Here is a 23408-nt window from a genome sequence, read left to right as displayed (position 1 = left end):
CTGCAGTGAACGTGAGGGTGCAGGTGTCTTGAGATCCTGAGTTAAATTTTTTTGACATATATACCCCAAAGTGGGATTGTTAGATCATATGGTAATTCTGTGTCTAATTTTTTGTGGAACCTCCATTCTGTTTTCCATAGCAGCTGTACCAATTTATAGTCCCACCAACAGTACATAAGGATTCCTTTTATCTACTCCTCGCCAACACTTGTCATTTCTTACCTTTTTGATAATAGCCATTCTAACAGATATGACATGATATTTTGTCATGGTTTTGGTTTGCATTTGCCTGGTAATTAGTGATGTTGAACACCTTTTCATGTGTGTGCCTGTTGGCACCTCTGTATATCTTTGGGAAATGTCTATTTTGAAAACTTGATTGATTTTTTGGTTACTGAGATGTGAGTTCTTTTTATTTTTTATCCCCTATAGATGCATGATTTGCAGATACTTTCTCCCCTTTGGTAGGTTGCTTTTTCATCTTGGTGACGGTTTCCCATGTTGTGCAGAAGCTTTGTAGTTTGACGTCAGCGCATCATAGTGTGATCTTAAAAGAATGCTGAAAAATTGAATCTTGCATAAGACCTTGAAAGAAACAGCATAGAGAACAAATTTTACTAGCTGATGTGCCAGTTTCTTAAGGTTAAATTGATTCTGTAGGTGGATACTTTTCTTCAGGGAAGGAGACTCCTATAGAAACCTATCAAGAGCATGATATTCATTTAGTTTATAACATGTTTTTTCTTTCCTACTACTTTTATGGACTTCCTTGGTGGCTCAGCTGGTAAAGAATCTGCCTGCAATGGGGGAGACCTGAGTTTGATCACTGGGCTGGGAAGATCCCCTGGAGGAGGGCATGGCAACCTACTCCAGTATTCTTGCCTGGAGAATTCCATGGACAGAGGAGCCTACAGTCCATGGGGTCACAAAGAGTCAGACATGACTGAGTGACTAAGCACTACTTTTATAAATTTATAGCATCTTTGAAAGGTTAGAAGGAGTTCCAGTGTAACTGTCCTACATAATGGATAGACTTTTGTATCATCTATAGCAAAGTCAGTTTATTCTTGTTCCCTTCCTTACCCTCAACTAGTTATGTGAGGTGTGGCATCTTACGTTGTAACTGGTTGATGCTTAAGGAAATCACGGTTTAGGGTCAGTCTTTATCTGGAATATTATGTAGGGATTGAGCTTTGATACTCATCCCTTTTTTCCAGCTGAGAAGTTTGAGTCTCTCCTCTTTCCAACCTTCCATTATATAGACCAGGATTTCTGCTCTTTTGCTGCTTTTGTTACAGAATTATTGCAGAAAGAGGGTTTATTAAATGAGATACAAGTTAGTAGAGCAATTTCTAAATGATAAAGGATTCCACAAGGATAAAGTAGTATTTAAATTGCAGCTGATGCAACTTTGGCCTGTAATAGATTTATGCCGTTTACGATTATATATCACCAGCTCAGCCGTTATATCTGTATCTTCTTAATTATCTAGTATTTTCCGGTCAGAAATTTTCTCTCTTCAACCCTCTAGTTACATTTCTATCTACATTATTCTTGGTGTATTTCTTTGTATCAAATTTGTTGAAAAGATTGATACTATCCATCAAGAAAACCTGTATCTTCCCATCTTGTAACTTCATCATGCCTCTCTATTTTCATATGTACCACCCATTTGTTGTTGTTGTCTTTAATGTCAAAGGAGCCAGGACCTTTTCTGTGTACTAAATACTAATAAGCTAACTGAAGTCCCAAACTCCACCACCAGTATCTATCTGCTTTTCTTTCTAATGAGGATAAGGTCTCCCCATCTTGGAACAGCTTTTGATTGACTCATTTTTCTCCTTTTGAACCTTTCTGTGTCACTACAGAACTTTTCAAGCATATGAGGCCTATACTGATAACTGTTCTTTCGATGCAAGAGTGAGTGTGATGTAGCCTATCAAACTCTCAGCCTAAAAATTCATGACAACAAGATAATTTCAGATTGTGATAAATGCTGTGAAGGAAATAAACAGAATAATGTAAGAGTAATTAGAGGAGAAGGAGTTGGCTTTGTAAAATAGTAATTTTAGATAAAAATTTTGTCTGAGAAAAAATTTCAAAGTCTTGATCTCTAGATGAGGAAATTGAACATGAGAAAGCACAAATAATTAAGTTAATTATTTCCAAATGTTTTATTTTAAAGTGTTCATTATATAATTTTGATTATATCATTTAAAGTCTTACTTTAAGGCAAAATTTATTTCCTAATAGTCATCGTTAGATTTCAGAAGTCTCATATATCTGTTTTTCCTACAGTTAAATGAAGAAAAATAACCTTCACTAGGACATGATGTTTATCTCATTGTCGTTGATTCTGTGTATATGTATTAAATGTTTACCACATGCCAGGCACACTACTAGGCACTGGGGATAAACAGAAATAAACCAGACACAGCTCTTTCCCTCAATAAACTCAACTGAGGCAGTTTTTAGGGGTAACGGATTATTTAAATTTATCATTTACTTTGAAATAGATTCACTGTGTCCATTACAGTAGAAAGATCCTCACTAGTTTTAAGAAGGTATTTTAAGAACATATAATACAACATTTAAAAGTTGTTTTATTTTATCAAATGGAATTTATATTCCGCATAGAAAGTGAACATAGGTGAAAAAAAAAACATGAATCAAACTGTTACAGTAATAACTGAACAGGGGAAAGATCACTTCATTTATGGTTGAGTCTTGGGAAAACGTCACTTAGGAGTCAAAATGTATATTCAGTGTTAAGGAATAAGTCTCATTCAGTGGAGAATAGAATGAAAGCTAATTTGGTGTGGGAGGGGGGAGCATTGATCACAGAGATGGGATTAAACACCAAGATATACCTAAAGGACCTGGATAAATAGGCGTGGCTGGAGGAGAAGGTTTGTATTGGTGAATAGTAAAAGATAAAGCAAAGTCATTCAATAGAAAAAAAGATTTTGGTTGTACCATAATAGTAATGTGTTCCTAAAGTCTTCAGTTCACTTGCAGTCTATTGTACTGTTGCTTCTATAAAGGGATTATCACAATGTGCAGTTTGCAGTTGTGTCATGATTCTAAATAAATCTTTGTTTACACCCCTAAATGTGTTCTATAGATACTGAGGCAGAGTCGTTAGCCCTCCTCAGGTTAAAATGATGTTTTGTTTTTCAGTTACTTACACGCCAAGTCAATCATCCACAGAGACCTCAAGAGTAATAGTATCCTTCCTGAACTTGTCTGCGAAGTTTGAAAACATCCTGACCTTTTCTCCTGCATTTTATCTTCACATTATGTAAAACCAGTTTTCACGCTGAGTTCAACAATACACTGGAAAGGGAATCAATAAATGGGTTTGCACAAGAGGGTAGTAGTACACGATACTACAACCTGCTTTTGGTTTTTGAACAGCTAACCATTGCAAAAAAGAAATCTATTAAGTCCTTATGATAGTAGGACTGTGATTGCTTGTTTATGTCCTGTAAGCACTATAACATGCATAGTTTTGTAGCTGTCTACTAGCTTCTTTGAGTGCCCTGACCTTGTTCAGTGGTCGTTGAGATGTAACTGATGGCTCTACATTATATAACAATGAGGTGAGGCAAACATAACGTTTCTTCCTCCATAAGCCCAGATTCAGATCCGATCTGCCAGGTGCCTCAGTGCTAGTGATGAGCTTTATAGCCTTCCTAGCAGTGCCAGAAGGATATTTGGGCCTCTTTTACTAAAATCCGATGGGGAAGTCTCAAGGTCTCCCACAAACTTAGGAAAACAGCTTACCTCATCTTACCATGTTTGAGGCACCAAAAATCCTAAAAGCAGGTCATACAGTTCAAATAACACTATTTTTAAAGCATACTTATTAACTTTAAAAGGAAATGTGAAGTACTATACTTCCTTTTAAAGAATATCATAATAAAGAATTGTGGAAGTTATATCTCATACCTAAAATCTTCATAATGCTTGCTTTGATTGGAAAATGAGACCTGTTGTTTTCCTTTACTTACTACACCTCAGATATTTTTCTTCATGAAGACCTCACAGTAAAAATAGGTGATTTTGGTCTAGCCACAGTGAAATCTCGATGGAGTGGGTCCCATCAGTTTGAACAGTTGTCTGGATCCATTTTGTGGATGGTAAGAATTGAGGCTATTTCTCCATTAATTAAATTTTTGGCCCCTGAGATGCTGTTATTAGAAAGTCATTGAAGATTTCAACTATAGTATTCTCATAGTTCTCAGTATACACAAAAACCAATGTTGATCTTATTTTGTTATAAATAGATTTTAATTTTATGTTTAGGAAGAATATTGTGGAACCAGCTTCAGTATATCTTAAACCAAAGAATGTATCTTTTATAAGCATTGCTTAAGTTTTATTCAGAATTGTCTCTCTAAAATATTTTGTGTTTAGAATGTTGTGTATGCTGTTTCAAAAAAAAACAAGTATGCAATTTAAAAGTAGGTGTGATCTGCAGCCATTATTAAGGTTTCAATAAAAGAACTACTCCTTTTAAGAACAAGAGACTGTTTCACAATCTTTTTTAAACCTAAATTGGAAAGTTACTTTCTTTAGACTAGAAAGAACTGTATAATTATGGGCAGCTGGGAAAAGAAAAAGAAAAATGAAAGGTAGATTTTTAACACTGTCAGCCTTGTGTGCCCTGCATAGCTCCTTGTTCTTTCTTTCTTCCTATTTCTGCTTTGTGGAAAAGAAGAGAGAAAAATTATAAGAAGAGGGAACTAAAATTTTGTTCAATTGCTTTCAGCCTGCTGTGAAAAGGGCAGTCATAGGGCTTTTCTTAAGCCAGCTCTTCTCAGGAGGGTCCTTAAGACCCTTTAAGGTTTCCCAAGGTCGTCCTATGTGAGACTAGCTTTTTCTTCATACTGTTCAACACATCACAACAGATTGAATGCATAAGTGAATATGTGACCATAGCTGGCTGCTGTTAAACCAGTCAAAAAGAACTACAGGGATTTCCCTGGCAGTCCAGTGGTTAAGGCTCTATGCTTCTACTCCAGGGGTCACAGGTTCAGTCCCTGGTTGGGGAACCAAGATCCTGCATGCCTGTGGCATGGCAAGGAAAAAAAATTGCAGTATTCTTCTCACAAAGCTTTGTTTTTGAAAATCTAGCTTTCATTAAAAAAAAAAAAATAATTTGTCTTAACAGCTAATGGTTGTTTTATAATTTAATAAATATTTTAACAGTTCCTCAGTTAAGTTTTAATTTGCTCAATATCCGTAGGTATAATCCACATAAACAGACGCTTCTTGGGCTTCTCCATAATTTTTAAGACTGAAAAATCCTGAGACCAAAAAGTTTGAGAACCTGTGCTCCAAGTTGAATACAGGATGTTCCAAAACTGTTAGTGCAGTTTTAAGTTTTAAATAACTGAATCTGCAGTAAAACTTTGGAAATACCTGTTGGAAAAAGCAAAACTGCAAGGGCTTTCAAAGCCACATTTGCCTGAATTCCCTGAACTTATCTGTAGCAGTTCTAAGAAGAGGATTCTGAATTAGTCATGATAAGCCTGGGGTTAAATTTGGCTATGATTTCTTATAATAACTGGCATTAGAGTAAGTGACAAGGTAGAAAGAAGGGAGTTGGCATTGGACTTGGAGTCCGGAGGTCTGTACTCTCGTACTTTTGACTCTTAACCTGCCTGTTTCTTGACCTCCTCCAAGTCTTTCCACCTTTAACACTGGGTTGAACTAATGGATTTTGAATGCCTTTTCTGGGATTTAGTAATTAGAGCTAGGTATATTTTTCTTTAGTATGTTTGTTTTAATATATAATTATAAGCAAACTAATTAATCATTGTAATCTGGATCTCAGACACCTTTAAGGCATATACCTTGAAACAAAGATAACAGTGTATCCTGGGAGAGGGTGAAATTGCAAAATCTACAATTATAAAGAAACAGTTGATACATGTTTTAAAGGTATGTTTATTTTAACTAGTGTGGGAAAGTTAGGCTCAGTCAAGTCTCCAGGTTTGTCCTTTCCCAAAAACCTTAGATTATACAGTTTATAGACTATTATACATTGTTTTATATTTTCTTTTAATTTCTTGTTTGTTAATACATGGGTTCATCCTTTATTCCACCAAGCTGAGTTTTAAGACAAAAGATTAGTCAGTAGTACACTTAATTGTTGAGCAAAATCCTTTTGAGTTGATCCTGCGTTCATAAACAAGAACATCCATAGACTAGGAGAGAAGAAGTTGGTCAGAACCAAAGGTTAGGTAAGTCCCTGAATTATTTACAGTGGTATTCTCAATCTTTATATCTTAAATAAGAAAACCTTTTGTGAAAATCTTTGTTACTAAATTAATTGAGGATAAATCATGCATTTCTTATAAACAGATCACATATGACTTTTCATCAAACGATCTACCAACAGCAGTGAAGTAAAACTAAATTTCAAGAAGGCAGTTCTTCAACTGCTCCTCACAGAAATTGCATCCTGGCTTTGAAAATTATGTCCATATCATAACCAGCCTCTTAATAATCTGGCTTGTTCATTACATCACAGTTGTGTGGGGTTTATTTTGCACTGTACTACCAAGAACAGTTATCAAGAAAATACATGACAAAACCAAGTAGATGTAGCCTTCACCATACCCCCACCCCACCCCATCCTTGACTCACATCTGGGTCTCCCATACATCTTTCCCCTGGTGTTTCAGAGGTTAAAGCATTTGCCTGGAATGCAGGAGACCCGGGTTCGATCCCTGGGTCGGGAAGATCCCCTGGAGAAGGAAATGGCAACCCACTCCAGTACTCTTGCCTGGAGAATCCCATGAAGGGAGAATCCCATGGAGGAGGAGCCTGGTAGGCTACAGTCCATGGGGTCACAGAGTCGGACACGACTGAGCAACTTCACTTCACTTCTCAACGTTGGTGGGCATTAAAGTCATCTGGGGAGCTATAAAAACTAGCAGTTGATGCTGTTCCATCCCTAGACTCTGATGGTGTATTACTGAGCTGGATGTTCAGAGGTGAAAGGCTGCATAGGTGATTCTGTTTTGCAGGTAAGACTGAAGAATGCTATCACTCCTTGTAAGATAGTCTGTTCTGCCTTACCCTGACCACTAACTGAGAATCTTGTTCCAGCTCTTTGGGCCATTTTTGCAGCTCGTCCTGGTTTTGGTATCAGACTCATGTTTTCACAAAATCTTGTTACCCTGTTTTTCTCTAATTTCTTCCCAGTGAAACAGTCCAGAAGATGCAAGATGAAGGAACTCTTTAAAGCCAATATTTAATCAGCCATCTATTGTATTACATGTAAATGGCTAATAAAGAATCTAGTTGTAGACTATAGTAACTGAAATGTGTAAAAATATAGCAAGTATGATTAGGTCTGTATCTTTGCTCAAGAAGCAGCAGCCAAAAGAATCTTTATACCATTTTCTACTAAATCTACCTACTGTCTGTCGGTTTTATTAATAAAGCATCCATGGCATAATTATACTGCTTTTGGAGACAGGAAAGGCATTTGAATGTATCAGTCTTGAAATTTTACCATGATTGTCTAAGGTGTGCTGAGATGAGGAGATTCGTTTGTACCAATGGGAAAACTTAAATTCTCAGTTGATTACCATAGTACTTATGCTACTTCCAAATATCTCATAATGACAGGTCTAGGGTTTCTTTCCTGAGTCAGTAATGGAAAGTGGGAACTCACTCTTAATAGGAAAAGTAATGGGAAAAATTCAAATGGCAGTAATGGTATTTTGTGTAGAAAGAGGGCAGCTGTTAAAATTTTTTAATTCTTAATAATGTATATGGAATCTCAGTATTGCTTCGCTCAGAGTTTACAGAGCATTTATTTTTTTGTTTATCTTTGATAATCAGGTTTCTTTCTTTGGCCATAAATAAGAGAATTGATTACATATTTTCCATAGGTTATTTAATGATAAAAACATTGTTCTGAGAATTATAGTAGTTTGGTTTTCAGTCATTATTTGGTTGATGTGAATAATAAACAAGAATATTTTTCTTTTTATGTTCTACCAGGCACCAGAAGTAATCAGAATGCAAGATAAAAACCCATATAGCTTTCAGTCAGATGTATATGCATTTGGGATTGTTCTGTATGAATTGATGACCGGACAGTTACCTTATTCAAATATCAACAACAGGGACCAGGTAAATATTCACCATTTCTTGGGGTTCATTTTATTATTCGTCAAGAGGCTCCATTTCATTGTAGCAAAGAAGTCTTGGATCCTGGGTAAGCATGAAGGATAGAACTCTTGATCTTGGGTCCAAGTTTAGAACCTTTTGTTCATTACTTTTGATAGTAATGGCAGCATGTAAGACCTTTGCTTGAAATACCATACTTCAGGGTTGTAGTGGGATGCACCTCCTGCTCTCCTGACTAGAAACAGTGCTGGATCTGGCTCCTGCCTCGTGACCGCGGCACAGTACTGTAGCATCTGGGCTTAGGCCTTCTGCTCTGTCGCAGACTGTGCAGTCAGGTCTGAGCAGGCACTCGGCTGTGAACTTCTTGATACCAAGTCCTTTTAAAATTGCTGAGATTTCTCCCTATTTTTTGGATTTTTAAAGCTAGATAAATGAAAGGACTGTTATATCATGGTTTCATTTTTCTGTGATAAGAATTCAAATAGGAGGGAATTTTTTACTTCTCTCTTCCTAAGCTCCTGCTCTCTCTTCCTTGTCTTCTAAAGTGTCAGCATAGCCTCCGTTCAGCTCTTTGTCATTTTGATCCCAGCCATGTTAAATTCACCTAGGCTTTTAACACTGGCCAAGAAAAATACATTTTCTTTACTGAAATTACCTCATATACCTCAACATTTTAAAAGAGTGTGTGTGGGGGGGTGTGTGTGTGGAGAGAGATTGCAGCAGTTACACTGTTAATATATTAGAGAACAATAGTTGACCATATAAATTGGGATTAAAATAGTATTTATACATCATACTGTGATTTGCATGTGAATCACCGGGATGATTTGTTTTAAAAATGAAGATGCTGGTGCAGATGCTGATTCAGTGGGGTGGGGTCCAGGCATCAGCATTTTAATGGGTTTGCTGGGTGTTTCTAATACACACGGAGAGTCACCAGTGTAAAGAATCTTTTTAAAAGCATGAATGTTGTATGTGTTTGATCATAACCTCCCAACCTAATGAAATGATAGTTTTTAATGTATAATGCTTTCTTTAGTAGTTTTTTGGTCAGCAATTCAACTGTCAGTCTTTTTGGTAACACTGAAGCTTTCTAAAGATACTGGGTAGCTTTCTCACTAAGAATTTTTAACTATCATGTAATATCAGAGAAGTAATCTAAGTTGTCATATGCTTGTGTGTACTTACTGAATCACCATACAACCCTAACTCAACAATGGCCTTGATTCTCTATCTTGAGGATTTTTTAAATTGGCTACATTTCCACCTAAGTCGGTCTAAAACTAAAATTTTTAAATTGTTGTTTGGTCTTTCTAACTACTTCATAGCTTTAAAATGTTGAATTATAGCTCTAAGTGTTAAAAAGAAATCTATGACCTGGCTTTTGATGACCTGATTCTTTTAAGCCTCCATGAAGCTTAGATTCAGAGTGGGCTAAAATAGAAGCTAAAGAGCATAATTGAAACATTGCACTTACTGTCCTTGTGACAGATCCTAGATCACTGAGATGATTGATTCGATGATGGCATTCTGGGGAGCAAGATTGCCTCTAATTTACCAGCTTCATGTGCTCTGCCTCTTACAGTCTTATTAACAGGGTATCCCGCGTAATACCCTGTGCCATGCTCAGTTTTCCTAGCCATACTGTTCTTCTAGATGAAGTATGAGGGAATTTTAGTTTATTGTCAGTTGATTTATCATAGAGACAAAAAATAATAAAAAAAATTATGAACCTAAGGTCTGGATGAAATCCATTTGTCAGTGAGTAAGTTTGTTTTAATAAAATAATAAAGTTATATTATGGAAATAAGTAGCAGTGTCTCCAAAATATGGAAAAAGCATCCTGGAGTTCTGCACTCATCCACTTCTTGGCATTTTAGGTGCTTTGTCCTCCATGGGAGTGTAATAAATGCTGTGCAAGGGCTTACTTCCCATGAGAGAAGTGAGTGACCAACAGAAGGGTAAGGCCTTTACTAGTTAATTCTTTCTGATAGTATAGTTAGAGCCTTCTGGAATTTGCCAGCCTGAAACCAAGTGTTTGATGAAGAGAAAGGATATGAAAGAACTGTGTTCTCTTCCCACCATCCCCATTCTGCTTCATTACTTCCTAGTCTGTTCTTTTAGTGGCATTTTTCATGGAACTCCCTCTTACTAGTCATCCTCAGTGAAGTAACCCCGGGTAGTGTTCATCCATCTCCTTGATTTGATTTTTCTTTCTGTCTTTCTCATACTTTAATTTCCATGGCTCTCAGATTGGATTTCTGTTTGAAAATCTAGGAGTAATCTTTATTTTTTCCATGGGAGATGGTACAGCTGCTTCTTTACTGTGTAATATAGGCCCATCCCCCCATATTCTCACCCCTCAGAAGTCTGAGGTGGCAGGTTTTGCCTGTAAATTCAAGATAGGACTGGTCAAACAGCCTGAAGTGATGGCAGATGTTGGACTCACAACCTGCATGACCTGGCCACTGTACCTCTCTAGGTATCTGGTTTTTTTTTTTTCCAATTATTAAAAATAAGAGATTGAACTAAAGAATTCCTTAAAGTTAACAAAGATCGGATTCTTTCCTAAACAGGCCTCTTAACTCCTTGAGGAATGACCATCCCTATATGACTTTGCTGAGTAGCATGCCTTTTTATTTCACTTACCCGAGTGCCAAAAGTCTGAGAAATTGCTTTGTCCTTTCCCCTCTCTTTATCCTTCTGTTTTGCTGTCTAGTCACCCTATTCTTACCTCTTGTAGTGTAGCTTCGCTACTAAATTGGGGTTGATAATGTGCTCAGTTAAGCTAGGTATAGTGACTTTTTTTTCTCTTGAAGCAGAAGTGCTGTGTCATTTTAGAAGAAAACAACATAATGTTTATATTTCACATGAATTCCAGTTATTATTGCTGTATAACCAACCACCTAAAATGTAGTGACTTAAACGATAAATCTGCAGTGTGGGTTTCTCAGTGTGGAAGATTTATCTATTTCACGTGGTGTTGGCTGTGGTCAGTTCACTGGCTGGTGAAGTATCTACTTCCAAAATAGCTTATTTGCATACATGAGAAGGTATGACCAGTTAACCAGTTAGCTGTCAGCCAGAAGCTTAGTAATGGCCAAGGGCTGGGGCCTCAGTTCTTCTCAACATAGGTCTTTCTGTGAGGACTTTCTCACAGTATGGGGAAACCATATGTTAGATTAGGAAAAAAATTCATTGGAGAAAGAAAAATACAAATATTCAATAGTTTAAAGGCAAAAAAAGAGCCATGTAAAACTTGCAGAACACAAGTATGGTGGCTGGGTTCTAAGCTGCAAGATCTAAAGGAGACAGGAAGTGACAATTACCAGGGAATGATAACAAGTATATTCTTGTTGTTGTTGTTCAGTTGCTAAATCATGTCCAACTCTTTTGTGACCCCATGGACTATAGCCTGCCAGTCTCCTCTGTCCATGGGATTTCCCAGGCAACGATACTGGAGTGGGTTGCCATCTCCTTCTCCAGGGGATCTTCGCGACCCAGAGATCAAACCTAAGTCTCCTGAATTGGCAGGTGGACTCTCTACCACTGAGTCTCCAGGGAAGCCAATAAGTTATCAACATGCAAACTATTTTAATTAAAAAATTTGTGATACCTACTGTGTGGGATTTAGAGTGATACAAAGATGAGTAAAACATAGGCTGTGCTCTCAGGGGAGTTCACAGTTCTATTGAGGCAGTGCAGGAAGTGATGTTGAGGATGAGCAGATGTGTGCTCCAACAAAACAGGAGTGAATGGGAGGGCAGGGATACCAGGAGTGCGAGTATAGACGTGTAGACTGAGGATGAAAGTAACCAGTCCCAGAGTCTCAAACCAAGCTGTTGATTCTGTAGTATAAGTGCCAGTTTAATTTCCTATCCATGAATTACATCCAGGAAAGACCTTCCCTTAAAAGTTTAAATCATTGCAAAGAATGTAATTTTCAGTGTATTATATTGACATTTCCAAAAAATGCAATTATATAACTTTTAAATGTACCAATTTAAGTCATACTTTATTTCGATACTTACCATCATTACTTATTTAAAAAATATAAAACCTCTTCATTAATTTTTATAAGTTTTGGAACTTCATGGCCATCCAGTGGTTAAAACTCTGTGCTCCCACTGCAGGGGACACAGGTTCTATCCCTGGTTAGGGAACTAAGATCTGCACAATGCAGCCAAAATTTAAAAATTTCTTCAAGTTTTACATGGCTCTTTTTTTGCCTTTAAACTATTGAATATTTGTATTTTTCTTTCTCCAATGAATTTTTTTCCTAACCTAACATATTTTTATGCTTTAAAACCTCTTATTGATCACTCAAATTATATCTCTGCAACAAAAAATACGGATTTTAATTTAGAGTTTTAAAAAAAAAGTTGCCAGTGACCTTAAGCTCTGTTAACTTTTTAAATTCCAAATTATCTATTAACAATTATTAATATATACCTGATGAAAATAACATACGGGTTTTGATAAATAGAAACAGGTAAAATTTTATTGGAAATGTGTATTTTAATGAACAACATGGAATTTTATTTTCTCTTCATCCATATATTTGTGAAAAATAAGACTTGCTAGAATAAGCAGGGACTTAGCATCAGTCCTTTTTCTAGTTTTATTTTTAAAGAAGTGCTGAGAAATATTGTTCAGGTAAATTAAATATTAATAAGAGTATTGGGAAAGTCAGAAGTTTTGTTATAACTGTATGCAGAGCTCAGCAGACCACCCTCAGGTTCAGTAACTCATTAAGTCTTACAGAACTCACTGGAAGTTGTTAATACTCACATGATGGTTTATTAAAACAAAGGGATACAGGTTAAAATGAGCCACAGGAAGAGGCACATAGGGCAGAATCCAGGAGAGTGTCACATGGAGCTTCCAGTTGTCCTCTTCCAGTGCAGTTGTGGCCAGTACTAAGTTCTGGCAGCCACATGTGACAGCGTGCAGAAGGTATTGCCAGCAAAGGAAACTTGCTGGAGTCTTGGAGGCCAGAGTTATTCTCAGGCCTCAGTCACATAGATACTGTTGGCCACCTTAGTTTTAGCCCCTGCAGAGGTCAAACCAATACCATATAACTTAAAGCCCTCTCTGCTGCTGCTACTGCTAAGTCTCTTCAGTTGTGTCCAACTCTGTGTGACCCCATAGACAGCAGCCCACCAGGCTCCTCCATCCCTGGGATTCTCCAGGCAAGAATACTGGAGTGGTTTGCCAAAGCCCTCTCAGTAAATCACAATGATAGAATAAGACTGTCTGACATGATCTTAGACTCCCAGGTAAACAAAGGCACTCTTATCAGGCAGAACATTCCAGAGCTCAGAGATTACCTTCCAGGTGGTGCTGGTGCTTAGAGGGGATCTTCCCAACCCAGGGACTGAACCAAGGTCTTCTAAGAGCCAGCCCTCCCTGTGGTCGAGATTAATTCTTTACCACAACTGGGTCCCTGGTTATTTGAGCTCTTTCTGTGGTCATAGTTTAGCTGCCAAGTTGTGTCCAGTTCTTGCAGTCCCATGGACTCTCGTGTGCCAGGCTTCTCTGTCCATGGCATTTCCCAGGCAGGGACACTGGAGTGGATTGCCATTTCCTTCTTCAAAATATGTAAATATATGCATAGAAATACTATAGTTTTATTAAACTAAAAGTCATAGCAAGTTATTTATTTGGAGAAGAGTCATTAAAATTGAAAATTCTATCTTTATAAAACCAATTATATTTCACTAAAATACTCTAAAAGTTGAATTTAATTTTCAAAAGAAAACATAAGAAAATATGTATCTATTCTACAAGTTGATCACATAAAACCATCTTAAACTATTTCACAAGTCCCCAAAATAACAAGACTTGTCAACTTTCACACAGATTATATTGCTTGACCTACTTATTGCTTCTATTGAATTTCTTCTTTGCTTTATTAAAAAACAGAATTTAATTAATGTCAGTAAAGACAAAGCCATGGCTAACAAACACATAAAAAATGCTCAGCATCACTCATTATCAGAGAAATGCAAATCAAAACCACAATGAGGTACCATCTCACGCCAGTCAGAATGGCCGCTGTCAAAAAGCCTACAAACAATAAATGCTGGAGAGGGTGTGGAGAAAAGGGAACCCTCTTACACTATTGGTGGGAATGCAAACTAGTACAGCCCCTATGGAGAACAGAATGGTGATTCCTTAAAAACCTGGAAATAGAACTGCCGTATGACCCAGCAATCCCACTGCTGGGCATGCACACCAAGGAAACCAGAATTGAAAGAGTCGCACGTACCCCAGTGTTCATCAAAGCACTGTTTACAATAGCCAGGACATGGAAGCAACTTAGATGTCTGGCAGACAAATGGATAACGAACTTGTAATACATAGCACAATGGAATATTACTCAGTGGTTAAAAAGAATGTATTTGAGTCAGTTCTCATGAGGTGGGTGAAACTGGAGCCTACTATACAGAGTGAAGTAAGTCAGAAAGAGGAACATCAATATAGTATATTAATGCATATATATAGAATTTAGAAAGATGGTAATGATGACCTTATATGCAAGATGGCAAAAGAGACACAAATATAAAGAACAGACTTTTGGACTCTGTGGGAGAAGGCAAGGATGGGATGATTTGAGAGGAGCGTTGAAATGTGTATTACCATATGTAAAATAGATGACCAGTGCAAGTTCAATTCATGGAGCAGGGCACTCAAAGCCAGTGCATTGGGATAACCCAAAGGGGTGGGGTGGGGAGGGAGGTGAGAGGGGGTTCAGGATGGTGGTACACAAGTACACCATGCGTGGCTGGTTCGTGTCAATGTATGGCAAAAACCACCACAATATTCTAAAGTAATTAGCCTCCAATTAAAATCAATTAATTTTTTTTAAGTCTGTGCAAGGAAAAGAGACAAAGCCATGGATCAGAAGCACATGGCCATAACTGAAGATTTTATGAACTCTCAAGAGGAAAAAATTTGCTCTTTGAACAATAAGAAGGAACTCTATAAAATGTAACTGAGAACTGTTCAACAGGTTGAAAGATGCCATTGGAACTGACAAAATGTTTCTTAAACATAAATGATCAAACAATGAAACTACATAATATCTCCTCTGGCTGAAACAGTCAAGAAGTTTAAAGTGCTTAAGTTAAAAATAAAATCCTAGTAAACAGTGAGGACTTAGTGTGTAACATACGGAATATCTTACGATAACCTATAATGGAAAAGAATATATATAACTGAATCACTTTGCTGTAAACTAGAATCTGACATGGAGAAGGCAATGGCAACCCACTCCAGTACTCTTGCCTGGAAAATCCCATGGATGGCGGAGCCCGGTGGGCTGCAGTCCATGGGGTTGCGAAGAGTTGGACACGACTGAGCGACTTCACTTTCACTTTTCACTTTCATGCACTGGAGAAGGAAATGGCAACCCACTCCAGTGTTCTTGCCTGGAGAATCCCAGGAACGGGAGCCTGGTGGACAGCCGTCTGTGGTGTCGCACAGAGTCGGACACGACTGAAGCGCCTTAGCAGCAGCAGCAGAATCTGACACAACACTGTAAATCACTACACTTTCTGTTGCATACCAAAAATTATTTAATAACTTGTTGTTAAAAAACTATTTTAATAATTAGCTGGCAATTCAGTTGATTTTGCTGAAAGCAAAGAATTGGAAACCAGTTGTCTTACAAAGCGATTTGCTACCCATTCATTAGAGTCCAGTTAGATAGCAGTATTTGAAAGTGTCCCTTTGGTACCCTGAGCAGTTTTACACCTTGGCGCAGTGTGATATATGCAATATATTGTGATTGCAATATGTCACACAATGCAGTGTCATTTATGCAATACATTGTGATATGCAATATATTTAAATTGCGTATGTGTAAAAGATATGCCTGTTATGAAGTGGGAGAAGAGCAGTTACAACAGAGAAGATGGGAAAGGAGATAAGCAAAATTAAACTAACTTCACTTTGGTGGTGCTCGGGCAAATCAGCGTGTAGTTAAATAAGGGTTAGTACAGCACCAAACCAGACATAACATAAAGTAGGATATCAAACTTGACTGTTCCTAAAATTCATCAATTCTGCCCTGAAACCAAGGATCTCTGACTGCCTCTTTCCACCTTAGGCTCTGTTGTTTTTCAGTAGCTAAGTCATGTCCCCATGGACTGTAGCACTCCAGGCTCCCCTGTCCTTCACCATCTCCCAGAGTTTGCTCAAATTCACGTCCAATGAGTCTTGTCATACTATCTAACCTCCTCTGCTGTCCTCTTCTCCTTTTGCCTTCAGTCTTTCCAGCATCAGGGTCTGAGCATCCAGTCTACCCCTATTGAACCTGTTCCCTCTAAGATCAAAATCCCTCTCTTCTCCCTAAGACTTAAGACTGCTAACATCTGTCTTTACCCACTTTCAAAAGAACTGCAAGTCAGAAAATTAGAAAAGAAAGAAATCAGAAAAATTACAAATCTCTGCGCACAGGGAAGATAAACCTTTTTACTTTGTTAAACAGAGGATGTTAGTTCACAATTCACCTTCTAACCTCTGGAGGAGACTCTGATTCTCAGACTTATTTAACTCAATGCCCCATTAGAGTTTCCTCAACAAAAGAGTTCAAAGTTCAGATGACAGAACAACTGCTTAACAGATTAACTTTGGTTAACCAAAGGTTAACTCTTGGTTGAATGGAAGAGGTACAATCTGATCTGTGTTTCAGAATGGTTACCCAGTCAGTGGGAAAATGGACTGGATAAGGAAAGACTGAAAGCGTGGGAAGCACTTAGGAGACCTTTGCAGTACTCACGGGATCATGAAGATTTCAGCTTGCAGCACATTAAGTATTGATTCCCCATGAAGTGAAGTCACTCAGTCGTGTCTGACTCTTTGTGACCCCATGGACTGTAGCCTACCAGACTCCTCTGTCCATGGGATTTTCCAGGCAAGAATACTAGAGTGGATTGCCATTTCCCATAATCTATGATATAGAAGACTCTGAATACTAGTGGCATTGTGCTTTTTAATTTTTTATATAAGTGTAATGTACATACAGAAAAGTCCATGTCTTACGTGCACAGCTTGTTGAATTTTCAGTGTTTTCACTTATTTACAAGATTATATGATTTGCCTTTTTTTTTCCCTCCCCAGATAATTTTTATGGTGGGACGAGGATATCTGTCTCCAGATCTCAGTAAGGTACGGAGTAACTGTCCAAAAGCCATGAAGAGATTAATGGCAGAGTGCCTAAAAAAGAAAAGAGATGAAAGACCACTCTTTCCCCAAGTAAGGAAAAGCTTTATGTTACCTAAAAGGACAGACTGATAATTCTAATGCAGATTTTTAAGTACTTTTTTAGAGCACACAGTTTGTATTTCACAGATTTGGATTACTTGTGATTATGTGCAGACTCATATAAGTAAACACATTATTATTAAAGGTGATTTATAAAGGTTGAACCTAGTAACTTAGGATCCCAATACAAAATAATCAGAAAGCTTTTGCTTTTGTCTAGCAGTTCTCAAACGTTTTGATCTCAGAACCATTTTCTACACTTAAAAATTATTGAAGACCCCCAAAGACTTTTTGTTTTTGTAGGTAGTAATTCCCATTTTAGAAATTAAAACTAAGGTTTTAAATATTTGTTTATAAATTTACTTAAACATAGTAAAACCATTACATGTTATATAATGTTTTATGAAAAAATGTATTTTCCAAACAAAAAAAAATTAGAGAAAAGTGACATTTGTTTTATACTTTCTCACAAATTGCTGCAAAAAGAAGACAGCTGGATTCTCTGCTTTGCATTCATTATGTTGTAATATCTTACATTATATAGCCTCTGAAAACTCCACTTATAAAGTAATGACAGTAAAAAAGGCAAATAATATCTTAGTGTTAGTGCAAAAATAGTTTTCTGCAGACTACACTTTGTGTACTGCTACTTTTATTCTTCTTGACAATAATTGCAAGCATCCTTCTAATATTAGGTTATTTGAAGAGGTATTTTTACCTGGGGCAAAAAGAGACGGCAGCTCTTGGTGTTGTCTGCCATTCTCTAACTCTTGGAAACTTTCCACAGATTCTTTTCAAGTTGAAAGGCTAATAGACTTAAGTTAATAATTTTTCATAAGCCTCATGAACTGGAACTAAGTACCTGAACAAGCTTAGAAAGTTTAGCTGTAGTAGGTATGGTCATAAAAATTCAGTGTTTTATAATACCTCAGAAATTCATCATACGCAATATAAATCTGTTTCAGTTAAATTCATTGGAAAAGGAAATGGGCTGCCGTCTATGGGGTCACACAGAGTTGGACACGACTGAAGCGACTTAGCAGCAGCAGCAGTTAAATTCATCATACGCTGTATAAATGTTTCAGCAAGTCGGTCCAGATTTCACGTGGAAAGTGCTGACTTCCATAACTCAGCTACCAGAATTACTGACTTGGTCTTTTGTGAATCTTATGCCTTTGAGTACCCAGTCCTAGCTAAGTTTCTTGGAAGTCAGTGTTACAGAAATATGTGAGTCTTTTATTCCAGCTAAAGAATTAAAGATAGAATTTATGCTTGCAGGGAGGGAAGGCTGAAGGGCTGGGTGGGTAGATTTGTTTTACAAACTGGAATTCTACATTGCTATTCCTTTGAGGGAGAGTTGGGGTTTTTTAAACCCAGGAAAACCACTGGCTTATGACTGTCGAAGTAAACAACCAGTATTGTTACAGGTCTCTGCACCGTGTTCTCGTTTTCACATCCCAGGTGCTAGGCCCCCCTGTTTAACGTGGTTGATGTACATTAATAATGCAGATTATATCCTTAGGCTCACTTTTCAGATGGTATTAAAAGGGACAAAATGGTCATATTTCTAAACATAAATAATATTTTACTCTTTTCATGGTATTAGGAAATGAAGTCCATATATGAATTCCAGATTATTAAACACTGCCACTTTAAGTACTTTTTTCACATTTTCATTATAGGCTCTCTCTTCCCGCCATACACAAATTTCAGATGGCCAAAGGTTTACATGTAAAACACAAAATTATAACAAGTGATTTTTACAACCTTAAGGTAGGAAAGGCTCTCCTAAGCAGGAGACAAAATTCAGAAGTTATCAGGCAAAAGATTAGCAGGTATGACTACATTAAACATTTTACATCTCTATATAGTAAAAACAATATTGAAAGATAAATGCTGAGGAAAAAAATTGTAGCATGTATAATAAAGAGTGATTATGTTATACAGATCCATAAGTAAAGGTAGACAGTAGAAAACGAACAAAAAATATGCACTGGTGATTCACAAAAAAAATACAAATGGTGAGTGAACTTGGCACAAGATGTTAAGAATTCAGTGATAATCAGTAAAATACAAAGTCACAACTGTGAAATACAGTTTTATTTTTGTCTCTCAGATTAACAATATATTCAGCATTGGGAACAATGTTGGGAAGTGAGGAAGAGCTTTTCTTTTAAATTTTGTTGGTAGGAATATAAATTGGTTTGACCTTTTGAAAGGACTTGGTAGACTCCATAAACTTAAAACACATACACCTTTTGCTCTGGTAATTCCACTCCGAGAAATCTACTCTGTATGCTACAAAATCTGCTTCCAAGTATCCAGATAGATACTAGACTGTTAACTGTAATAGGAAGAATTAAAGACATAAAGATCAAGGTGTCTGTGTAGATGGCTTGGATATCAGTGAGGGGAAAAGAGAGTAATGCCGAAAAATGTGTAGTGTGATACCATTTTAAATGGTGGTGAGGGTGGGGCTGGGCTCTGTTTTCATATGTGCATGTTTATGCATAGGAAAGGTCCAGAAGAAAGTATAGACTCTTTAACAGTGGTTACCCCTGGAAGGTACGATTTATACTTTTCTGTATTATTTGAATTTGTATTTGTGTGTTATAATTTTAAAATTTTTGTAACAACGCTTACTTCTTTGCCTTCTTATACTAATCATTATACAGATTTCGTTTAACTTTAAAAAAAATTTTGGTGGCTCAGAAAAATAATAATTAGTATATAATGTATGGAATACTACTGTATAGTATATAATCATAGTAATAATCATTGTGGCTGCTAAAATTTTATTGAGTACTTTCTATATGCCAGGCATTGTGCCAAGCTCTTCATATGTATGTTTCATGTGTTACCATGCTGTGTGCCTTCAGGAGTCGTAACCTGTTTCTTTGTACCTTAAAAATGTGCTGAATTTCTACATTTTGTTTATTAGTGTCTATTTGTAGAGTTTTCTTGTCTTTTTTTTTACTCATGGGTCATCATCTGTCACTTCTCACTCCTATGGCACTAAGGTCATTGGGGCCCTATTTTTAATTATATGTGTGAAAGATACTTCCCAATACTAAATTTCTTTAAAGAAGGAGTTGCTCTAATGGTTCTGTTTATGAAGTCATATAGTGCTTTAGTTATTTATGCTCCATCTTCTTCCCAAAAGGGACTTGCGGTCTGTGAGAAATAGGTATATAGTTGATCTTAAATTTTTTATTGTTTACTATTCCAAGGCTGGCAAATGATCTAAAATTATAAGATGTAAATAAAAACTAACTATGGGTTTCTTTTCTCATTCAGTTTATAGAGATTAAAAGATCTAATAGTTAGGTAATTTTCTCTTCTTTTAAAGGAAAAGTATGTTTCTCTAGTACATTCCAGGCATTTGGGATTACAGTAAAAACAATGTAAGATTTCATACACTTTCTTATAAAGTATAATGGGGCTCTTAAAGATTAACACCATCTACATTTTCATTCTTTTTTTCCTTTTTTTTCTTTTTTTAGATTCTCGCCTCTATTGAGCTGCTGGCCCGCTCATTGCCAAAAATTCACCGCAGTGCATCAGAACCCTCCTTGAATCGGGCTGGCTTCCAAACAGAGGATTTTAGTCTATATGCTTGTGCTTCTCCAAAAACACCCATTCAGGCAGGGGGATATGGTACGTTTCCTGTTCACTGAAACAAACTGAGTGAGTGACAGCGTGTAGGAGGGTAGGGACAAAAGAAAGTGAACATATGTTTGCTTATGTATTTGTTAAATTGAATAGTATTTTCTTTTTCTTTAAAGGTGAGCAAAAGAACATGTATGTTTTTAAAGTCTGGATATAGTTTTCTTCGCAGTCTAAAATCCATAGTTGGCATTAGATTTTCAACACTGAATTTTTTTTTTTAATTCACAGACATTGCTGAAAATTTACTGTACCTTTTCCAGAGGCTTCACTTCCCATTCCAAGTTTGTTTTGTTTACTTGGTTAGTCTAATCATTAAACATTAGTTAAACTTTCCTCACCTACCTTTTGCTGTTAGCTCTCCCGCATCCATTAGGGGCTCCAAGAATAGCACTATCTGTGTGTGTGTGTTGGCAGGTGGGAAGCTGATGGTAAGTTAGGCTGTGTTAGTAAAGGTAAACTGACCAGGTCTAATTAGGAGTCACTAGAATTGAATAAGCTTATTTTTATTAATATTCTTCTTATAACTATTTCTTTTTGTAATAATTTAGGAAATATAATTGTTCTTTATTCCCTTACAGCAGTATAAATTATCGATGCAGGTAACCAAAGATATTACTGAGGAGTGGCATGTTTGACATGAGTGACATGGTTAAACTTTGGATTTTTAGTTAATATTTCTTTATATATTAAGGATGTCTTACACATTATAGAAGTCAAATTTGCTGACAAAAGTATTGCCTTTTCTTCCTCCCAGAAAGCACAGCAGAATTTTCTGGGAACTTGAGGGATTGTTTGTTTTCTTTTGGATAACTGTGGTTGCCAAACAACCAAGTACTTGGTTTTCTTAAAATTATTATTGCTTTAGATTATACTCACCTCTCATGATGCCTGTTAGCAATCACTTCATCCATGTGTTTTGTAAAATATCTTTCCTCCTTATAGTCTTTGCCCAACAAGAGTCCACTTGTTATGAACGAATGCTATTTTCTGATTCCCCAGTATAATTAGTATGTTTAGTGCTTTCTAGGACTTCCACTTTCTTGTATTAAAAAAAATAACTAATGTGGCAGTCAGTATATTCTACTGTGAATCATAGTCTTTACTGGGAATCAAAGTGAAAGAAGCAGCATTGCTGTTTTGACTTCAGTCAGCCTAGGGACCAAAGCCTCTTAAAAACACCTTCATTTACTCAGTTTGGATTTGTGATGATTTTCATTATAGCTGACAGTTCAAGGTTATTCAGTGGCACACGGATAGCATCTGTATAAATGCCTTTCTTCTTGAAAATAAAGGAGAAAATTGGGAAGACTTTACACTAATGATAGTTTAGTCTTTAAGTACCACAGATAACACACACTGTAAATAAAATTTTGAAATATTTTCTTTCTTTAAGTAAGTTAGACTTCATCCAGGGAAATCACTCATTGATAGGTTTGACATAATTTTTGCCCATCATTTGGGTAGCTTAAGATAAACAATACCATTCATGCTTTTAAAAATCTATTCATAACTTTTAGTTTAGGAAAAGAACATTTCTTATATTTTAAAAAATGAGAATAAGAAAATCATAAAAGAATGTGACTTATTCAAAAACATCAAAATTCATGATCTCTAAATTTTCCAATGACACTAAAGATACGGTTATTAGTAACTATTAGGCTGGGGTTTATTTATTCGTGAATTGACAGCAAGCATGTAGCTAGCAAAGTTTTTACAAAATTGACTTCAGTCTGTGGAACGTTCAAACGTTTGGGCCAGAGTCACATGATCTTTCTGTTGATAGCGCTCTGTTATAGTTTCCCAGCATAGTTTCTTCACGTTTATCTTCTTGTCTTTATTCACCCTCTTTTTCCCTCTAACGCTACCCCTACACCAACACCACCCAGCCAGCGCTCCACCTCTGCTCTGACTCTTTTCCTTCCTCTTTACCAGTCTCTTTTGCCAGAGGGCATTGCTAAACTCTTAGAACTGCTCAGAAAACTTATTATACCACCCCATTGACATTTGAACATGCCTTCACAGGGTTACATGGTAATTCTCTTCTTCCCAAATTGGGCCCACTGGAAATGTTATTGGAAGAACATTAGAAATGTAGCAGGTGAAATACTTAAATAACATGGATACGGAGAATGAAACATGGTAGTTTTCCTTTCTGTTGTTGCTGTTTGTTTGATACTGAGTTTTAGATGTGTTTGTTCTCCAAACAAGAAAAACATTTTCCTAAGCGTTAATCTTTTTGGCTAAGGAATTGAAACAGAAGGACCAACTTTGATGCTCTTGCGACTGACAGCTTCTTTCCTAAAACCTGTACCCTT

The 23408-nt window shown here is 36.7% G+C and overlaps 1 protein-coding gene across 4 annotated transcripts in view; it reads left to right on the top strand.

Moving 5' to 3' along the window:
• Positions 1 to 23408, top strand: part of BRAF (B-Raf proto-oncogene, serine/threonine kinase) — a 167773-nt gene that overhangs the window by 133840 nt on the left and 10525 nt on the right. For 3 of the 4 annotated variants that reach the window (XM_040260003.1, XM_040260002.1, XM_040260005.1), the window contains 5 exons: positions 3181 to 3227; positions 4024 to 4142; positions 8026 to 8157; positions 17281 to 17415; positions 20928 to 21081. In XM_040260003.1, coding sequence (XP_040115937.1) covers positions 3181 to 3227; positions 4024 to 4142; positions 8026 to 8157; positions 17281 to 17415; positions 20928 to 21081 — 587 coding nt within the window. Of the gene's footprint in view, positions 1 to 3180; positions 3228 to 4023; positions 4143 to 8025; positions 8158 to 10034; positions 10116 to 17280; positions 17416 to 20927; positions 21082 to 23408 lie in introns of those variants that run through there. The other variant, XM_040260004.1, reaches the window with a different exon arrangement.

Source organism: Oryx dammah, unplaced genomic scaffold (genome assembly GCF_014754425.2).
Source record: "Oryx dammah isolate SB20612 unplaced genomic scaffold, SCBI_Odam_1.1 HiC_scaffold_18, whole genome shotgun sequence".
NCBI classification, from domain to species: Eukaryota; Metazoa; Chordata; class Mammalia; order Artiodactyla; family Bovidae; genus Oryx; species Oryx dammah.
The sequence above is the reverse complement of the archived record's forward strand: the minus strand, read 5'-3'. Positions and strand labels throughout refer to the sequence as shown.